The sequence below is a fragment of the Castanea sativa genome, chromosome 4 (assembly GCF_040712315.1).
Source record: "Castanea sativa cultivar Marrone di Chiusa Pesio chromosome 4, ASM4071231v1".
Lineage (NCBI taxonomy): Eukaryota > Viridiplantae > Streptophyta > Magnoliopsida > Fagales > Fagaceae > Castanea > Castanea sativa.
In genome coordinates this window covers 44,138,862-44,147,426 of record NC_134016.1, presented here as the reverse complement: position 1 = coordinate 44,147,426, position 8,565 = coordinate 44,138,862, and the positions used below count along the sequence as shown (strand labels likewise).

At 34.5% G+C, this 8,565-nt stretch overlaps 1 protein-coding gene across 2 annotated transcripts; it reads left to right on the top strand.

Moving 5' to 3' along the window:
* The first annotated feature begins 3,118 nt into the window (after nt 1-3,118).
* On the top strand, nt 3,119-5,397 carry LOC142630998 (LOB domain-containing protein 25-like). 2 transcript variants are annotated; one of them, XM_075805053.1, is made up of 2 exons: nt 3,119-3,456; nt 4,371-5,397. In XM_075805053.1, the coding sequence occupies exon 2, from the start codon at nt 4,377-4,379 to the stop codon at nt 4,953-4,955; it is 579 nt and encodes a 192-aa protein (XP_075661168.1). In that variant the 5' UTR covers nt 3,119-3,456; nt 4,371-4,376; the 3' UTR covers nt 4,956-5,397. The 2 variants fall into 2 exon arrangements, with proteins under 2 accessions (XP_075661168.1, XP_075661169.1); XM_075805054.1 differs by having other exon boundaries at nt 3,120-3,406.
* Nucleotides 5,398-8,565: the final 3,168 nt, after the last annotated feature.

The window sequence follows — 8,565 nt, the reverse complement described above, 5'->3', positions numbered from 1 at the left end:
GATTATTTTATTCTTTCCGTTCGCTCCATTTTTCCTCTCTCTTCTCCGTTCTCAACGAACTCAACAAACTCATTATCATCCAAACTCAACAAACTCAAAAAACACACAGATACAAAAACACACCCACGATGCTTTGGTTGGCGGAGCTGCGGATCGGAGCTGGGATCGGCGTGGATTTGGGGATCGGAGATCGGAGCTGGGATCGGTAGTCGGAGATCGCGGCTGGGCTCGGCGGTGCGAGGATCGGAGATCGCGGCTGGGCTCGGCGTGGGTCGGAGATCGCGCTGGGCTCGGCGGTGCGAGGATCGAAGATCGCAGCTGGGCTCGGCGATGCGAGGATCGGAGATCGCGGCTGGGCTCGGCGTGGATCGACGATCGAGGCTGGGCTCGGCGTGGATCGAAGATCGCGGCTGGGCTCGGCAGGGATCGGAGATCGGTGCTGTAGATCGAAGATCGGAGCTGGAAAATGGGTAGAGAGATGGGTAGAGAGAGAGAGAGAGAGAGAGCGCGAAAGAGAAATGAAGAGAAGGAGAGAGAGAGAGACATGAATCAGAAATGATGAAGAGAAGAAATGAAGAGACAGAGAGAGAGAGAGAGAGAGAGAGAGAGAGAGAGAGAGAGAGAGAGAGAAATTACCAAAAAAATAAATAAATGCGCGCGGTAGTTGGCGATATATAATTAAAAAAAGTCAGGAAATTATTATTTAATTAATAGAGGTGGTGGGATAAATGAACTGATGTGGGTGATTTGTAAAAATGAATGTGTAAAATTTTAAAATGAGGTTTTTTGTGTAAAATAAATGAAATTTTTACACGAGCTAATGTGGTTGCTCTTATAATGATCCTGTTTATTTGTTAAATTAATTAAGGAAAAAAAATACACTAGAAAGAATGCTCGTTTTTATGTTCATCAAATTTTACACTAGAGATAAAGCTGAATTTTTGTCCAGTTTCAGCATACAAGTAATTAAGTAAGCTCTATAGCCACACACACAGACACAAACAAATAATAAGAATATTGGGAGGGGAAAAAAGAATACCTAACAAATCACCCTTGTTTGAAAAGGACATATTTTGAGTCTAGCTAATAGTAATCACCTAAAAAGCTTTATGTCCACTGATTTCAAATCAAACATTCTTCCTATAAAGGTTTTAACTTTTAAACTTGATTTTGATAGGAGTAGGTGTAAAAGAAACCCCACAATCAAATTGAGAATGAGATCTATGAAGTGCTAGGCTAAATAATTGAATCATTCTGCTTCAAAACAGATTTTCAAACTTGTAAAAAAAAGAAAATAAGGATAGGGTAATTAAAGTATATGTAACAAAAGCTATTAATATATAGAAAAAAAAAAAAAAAACATATGCATTAATATTGAACACGTGATTAATTAATTATAAGATTAGTCAAAATTGTTAATTGATTTTGTACTTTTTAATTAGAGTGTTGTTCACTCACTTATTTTTAAGTTTTTGGAATTGATGCTTCCTACTTGATTTCAAAATCTTTTTTTGCCTAAAAGTTGAAGGATGAGTCGCTTTGCTCAATCAATGCTTGTTATCCTTCATTTCTCAACCATCATTGAAAGAAGTACACGAAAAACCCCGCCATTAGCATTAAGTAGTAAGTACTAGTGTCCCTTATTTATGAAAATTTCTTGTCATTCTAGCTAGTAAAAATCTGCCACATGTTCATGTTCATGTCTCACAAGAAAAAACTTCAGAAAAAGCAACATGTCCATCTTTTTGACATTTTCTAGCCTTCATGTCTGTCTCTCTTCCCGCTCTATCTCCTTTAGGGTGCATACTGCATTGGTCTACCATCATTTCTTTTATGTGCTTTTGGTTTTTTTGGTAGTCAAGGCTTGCTTTTAGCTTTTTTAAAGGAAAAAGATATATAATTGCAGAATGTTAGGGTTTCAGCTTATGTTAAAATGATTTCCATATGGATAAGAAAATTGTATACCCGCTAGATTCATGTGGTGTGAGTAGTATCATCTTTTTCATTCTTGTCTAGACTTTTTTTTTTGCTTATCAAAATTTGAATCCCCAGGATCTTTATCTTAACCCTCATGTCACCTTTAAGTGACTTTTCTTAACAATTCATGTGTTAATCCACCTTAATTTCTAATCATAATTTTTTTACATGAAAATGAGTTTGGTTTTAAACTTTTGAATGATTTTCTAATAATACTTCCTTAATGAGGTTGGTTTTAAATCATATTAGTTGAATTTTTTTTCTTTCATGCATGAACCAGTAAGTGTAATAGATGGTTCCTTAATTTAGAATTATGAGCAAGCCATGGACACTGATGATATTGATTAATCTCTAACTGTTAACATTAAAGGGGTAGTATTAACTTATATGGCTTGCAAAGATCTCACTAATGCTTTACATTAAAACGTTTTGAGAATGGGTCTTGAGCTTATTTGCCTATGATGTCCTACTTTGATTTTGAGCAAAAATACATAAATTTGGACTCTGCATTATTTCCATGTATTAATGAAACGATCAAACGATCCTAGTTTGACTTTCATGAATGATTATGTAAATTTCTATGATTTAGTTAACATGATTGTGCTATTTCTATACCCATTAGCCACTCCTTTCTTTATTTTTCTATTGGTCCTATTTTTCAATAGGGATTTGAACCGGAAAAGAATCATCTCAATTTATTTATTATTTTTTTTTTTTGGGTTAGATTAAAAAATTACAAATTTAATGATGTATCCGCTATTACATTATCTACAATTGGCTTAAAATACGTACATGAATTACATATGGTGAAAGTAAAATAGTGGACAAAAGATCTTGCTTTCTTAAAGACATGCAACTAAAATATTAAGTCACACAGCTATTGGTTATTCCTTTCTACTTGTATTTAATCATATACGTAAGGTATTATACTATTTCTTTTTTCATTTTGTAATACAAGTGCATATTGCAACAAAAAGTCCTATTTTGATTAAAGCTATTAGTTTATGGTTAATCAGTTTTATATTTCTTAAAGTTAAAAACTACCTGTTGTGTCAATGCATGAGAATGGGAAGGAATGAGAATGGGAGACATCCCCACTCTCTGATATTATTATTAGATGCAAGGTCATAGTCATTATTCTTTTTTAGTGTACCTTCCATTTATTACCTTTGTCTTTTGCCTCCATTCCCTTCTCCATCCACTAAATACTCTTTGCCTTGCTCCTCATCCCCCATTACTTTTTGTCACTGAATTTGCAGCTCTTTCTCTCTCTCTCTCTCTCTCTCTCTCTGCCTCCTTCCAATTAGGGTTTTCCCATTGAGGGCTAAACTTATCAAATCTGTAATGCTCACATCTTTGGTTTGTTAAGGTTACTTTTATCTTGGAAGGACAAAGCACAGCTCTTGAAATAGCTCTTGCGAGGGAAAAGGTACTTCCTTTTTATTCATTTGATCAAAGGATCACTTAGATCACAAACAGGTAAACATATGTAGTTTCTTTATTCCTTTTCTGTGCTACTAATTCTTTTCCTGTTTTTATTTTTTGGGTAAGCTAAAGTCTAAAGAGATACTAGATCCCTCTGTTTAGGGCTTTGCTATGTTCATACTTCATATACCTTATTGAAGCTAAGTTGTGTGAGCAAAATTCTACTAAGTTGCACCACTCAGATCCTATATATATTCAACAAATTTTCTAAAGGATATCATTACTTTCTAAATATAGTTGCACATGCTACTGAGTTCTTCCAAATTTAGAGTGAGAGACTTAAAAGAAAATTAAGGAGCCAAGTAGAAGGTCCGGGAAATATGGTTGTGTGTATAGTGTTAATTATAGTTAAGATTCTTTAAAATTGAAAGAGAAAAAGGAAGAAAGATTTTATCAGAGTGATCAGGAAGAGAGATAATTTACCGGTCCAAGCAGGTGTGCATGACTCTTAATAGCTGTGTGTGTGTGTGTGTGTGTGTGAGAGAGAGAGAGAGAGAGAGAGAGTGGTGGTTTCTTAGTAATTTCTTCAAATTAGTGTTTAATTTATAGGTTTTTGTGACTAAGACTTGGCTGTTGTGGTCCAACTAGAGAAAGCATGTAAAAATTCCAAGTTGTGTTGCTAAATTTTCCTCACTAATTAAAATTATCCTGGATAACCCTAGAACAGAAGTTGTTTGACTCCAATAAGTAAAATTATTAATGTAACAGAAAGAATAGAAGGGGAAAAAAACAAGAGTTGCCATTGAATTCTACTTGAAATCTATAAAAAAGCAATCACTCACAGGGAAAGATTAATATTATTTTTTTAATTAAAAAATAAATAAAAAAGGAATCTATTAATCTAAAGTGACAAAAAGAAAACTCACAAAAAAATTCTTAATGGGTTTGGTTTAATTATCTTGGTGCAGTTGAAAATGGCTTCATCCAGCTCCTACAATTCTCCCTGTGCCGCCTGCAAGTTCTTGAGGAGAAAATGCATGCCAGGTTGCATATTTGCACCTTATTTCCCACCAGAGGAGCCCCAAAAATTTGCCAATGTCCACAAGATCTTTGGTGCAAGCAATGTGACTAAGCTCCTCAATGAGCTTCTCCCTCACCAAAGAGAGGATGCAGTGAACTCTCTTGCCTATGAGGCTGAGGCAAGAATAAGGGACCCAGTTTATGGCTGTGTTGGTGCTATCTCATTTCTTCAGAGACAAGTCCAGAGGCTCCAAAAGGAACTTGATTCAGCTAATGCTGATTTAATACGCTTTGCTTGCAATGACATTCCAACATCCTTGCCTCCACCACCACCACATGGGATTGTCAATAACCCAGTTCAACCAATGCCTCCTCGAGCAGCAAGGCCAGTTGAGTTTAGTAGAAGAATTGGTAATGAAGCAGGAGGGACATTTTATCAAACACCTTCTTTCCCTCTTTCTTATCCTCTTCCATGGAACGATAACCCTTCTGGGGATATGAATGAAGGAGGAGGAGGAGAAGGACATATGTGAACTAAGAGTTAAAGACTCTCACAAATGGGGAATTCCCACTTAGGGTTTTCTCTCTTTAGGGGCATCATGACCTGAAGAAGTACCCTCTAGGTATGGTGTTATATATATTTAGTTTGGTTTTCTAGCTAGTGGCACATGGAGTAAGTACTCTCCTAGCTAGATCACTTAAGTATTTCTTATATATTTTCCTAGTAATTTATTTGGTGGGCTATAAAACCAAGAACTTAAAGTATTAAGCACCCTAGTTTTATGGGTGTTCCAGTGTGGGATTTGGAACCTAAATAAGACTGTAGAACATAGAGACAGTGTGGCTATGAATTAGATCTCTTATTGTGTCATTATAAGTTACCACTCAAGGCATGCGCATGCCAAGTAAACATGTTATTTTGTCATAACTGTTTATGTTTAATAATAAAATTACATATAACATATATATTAGTTGTTCTTAAAAGAGGATTCTCTAGCCTAAGTCTATGGCATAGTCCTCTTTTACCCTATATATTCTCACCTTTGTTTCTACTTTGTTCTTGAGGACCACTGTTATGTCTTCAATTCAACTCCAAGTTGCACTTACTTGACCATATAATTTATACTGATTCTCATTTATCTCTGTAACTTTCTTCTTAAAAGAATAATTATGATGGCAAATCACTGATATTTTCAGAGTAGAAAACCTACCATTGGTCCTCTATAAAGTTTTCTTTTAAAAAAAAATTATATATCTATTTTTCAATAAAAACATCTACTGTTGCTGATCACTAAAAATTAAAAAAGATGGTATGAATTGCAGTGTATCTTTGAACTTTGCTTGAATTCAAAATTCTTTGAATTGTTGTTATTATTTTTATCTTGTAGCACTGATAGAGATTGAATCTGTTTTTCCTGAAAGTTATATAGTTCTTTTTCTGAAACTCAGCTCCACCTCTTGTTTTCATAGGCGCAAATATCCTAAACAGTGAGTCACACAGTTGCGTTCCTGCCCTCATTGGTTCCGATCAATAAAGTTGATTCTGCCATTTGGGTTTTCAGCTTTTCCTTCTTCACCCCCTTCACTATTATCATCCTCCAACACTCTCCAGACAAAACAGTGAAACCTTAGACAAAAAGTTACTCTACTGTAAAACTCTCTCTCTCTCTCTCTCTCTCTCTCTCTCTCTCTCTCTGTGACACACACTCTTATGCGTCTATATACTTTACCTGTAATATTGAGTACTCTAATGCATGCATGTGTTACTTAAGATATTGTGGAGCTCAATAAAAGCGTGTATTACCTTTTCCTAAGCTTTTTAACTGCGTACCTTTCTAAAATATGAATTAGAACTAATTAAAAACACCAACCACTCAACAAAAATAAAGGGTAAAACCAGTGTTAGGGTTTCTTATTTCTTGATAAATAGGGTTAGGGTTTTAATATTAAAACCAAAAAAATAGTCTGTCAAGGTCAGTAGCATATTCTCTCTTTACTCCCAGAAAAAGGGTTGCATCCAAACCTTCAAAGCCGTCATTCTATCATTAAAAGCTTTAAGCTAAAGAGAAGTATATGATTAGATTGAGTTAGAGAGAGAGAGAGAGAGAGACAGAGAGAGGGGGGTGTGTGTGTTTTATCCTTAAATTCTTCGACTGTCTAATTCTTTTCATTTCATCCTCTCTCTCTCTCTATCTCTCTCTTTGATTCATTTGATCCTTACAAACTTACAATCTGTTGCAGTACAAAGCTATCATCATCATAAAACACAGGCCAAAGTCTAGCTTCTGTTTCTTCCTTCACTTTTGTCAGTCTCTCTTTCTTTCTCTTAGACACACACAAATGCACAAACACTGTTACACACACATAATAAAATCAAGTAAAGCTAAAACTGTTCTCTTTCTTTTGCTCTCTCTCTCTCTCTCTCTCTCACAAGGATGGCTCTCTGGATCTGGTCTGCCAGAAGTTCCCAGTGGGAGTCACATCCACTGTCCTTCAATTCATCACCTCTCTCTTTCTCTCTCTCTCTCACCCTTCTTCCTCGAGATCACCAAAAGCCTCCCCTTATTCTTTCTTGGAAATTTTGGTGCATCAAATCTAATCATCTGATCTCCTTTTCCCAACCATATCTTCCAAAAACAAATATTGCAACTTCCTTAATTTTGGCTATATAAAAATACTTTTTTTTTTTTTTTTACAACCAGACACTTTACCATACTATTCGACACAATTTAATAACATGTATGTAACTCATAAACTTTCACAAAGTCATATCCACATACTTTTCCCTAAAAATATAAGGAGCGATATTTACTTTACTGTTGGGTTTCAGAGCAAAGAAGCATGGCTTTCTGAATATATTGTGGGGCTTTTTTCTCTGAGTGTTGCCATAGTCACTGCATATAATTCAGAATCTATCAAACCCATCAACCTTCTTCTCTGTACAAACGTGGAGAAGAAGCAAAGAGCAGGTAAACAAGGCAGGCAGAAGTGTTATTACAAAGGACAAACACAACAGGTCAACACAGGATCAATGGTCCTATTTGATGCCCCCACATGAAATGCTTTAAGACCCTCGTGTGGTTTAAATAAATCCAGGGAGAAGAGACTTTGGATTTGTTTCTTTTAGGTTGGATGTTTTTGATGTTCATGGACTCTACACTCCCTCCCAATATTTAAAGTAAGCAGTATACAACAGTTACACTGACACAACTCATGGCACGGCGTGTATATAATTGGAGCTTTTTATATCCTTCAACAAATAGAGCACAGTTGATGTGGTAGGTGGTATTAATAAAAACAATTTACATTACCCAAAAACATATTCATGATGACTTTATATATGTCATACTTTTATACAATAAAGTTAGGATAAAATTAAAAATTCACAATTATTTTGATAATAGTTTTGATTTTTCTATCATCTTATACTTAGTTCATTCAATCTGAAATTTTCCTATCCAAAAAAAAAAATCAGAAATTAAAATTATTTTTTCAATGGTCTATGTGCAAATTGGGGGTGTGAAATTTTTGTAAATTTTTGTATATCCTTAACCTATTGATTTTTATATGAAATGATTTCTTTTATTAGTATGGAGTACCACATTAGTTATACTTCACGGGTATCCAATATATATTAATAATTACTTAAACTGTGAAAGAGTGATCGATGTTAATAATTCTACAAATTTTATTATATAAATATTACATATTGGTGTGTTATCTTTTAAACAAAAATAAAGAAGTAATTAAGAAAATTATTTATTGTGTTGTTAATTGTTAATGTAAAACCAATCACATTGATGTAATTTTTTAGTAAAGTTAAACTAAATTTAACACATTTTTACCTTAAAAGCACATATATATTTGTTTTTGTACTTTAATTTTAATTCCCTATCTATTAGAGTTACCCAAATCAAATAGTTGTTGTACATAACCTATATGCACGTACTGCAAGGTGTTTAAAACACTGGATACTTCGGGAGCTAATCAAATAGGGAAAGGAATGGAAATAAGGTGACTAAAGTATCCATCATGAGGAGTGAAAATTTTGAAGAGCGAATAACATATATACAAACACGTAAATGGCATAAAAATTTAAAAATCATTCGAGAAATTGAGTTGGGTTTGTTGGATTTCCTTGAT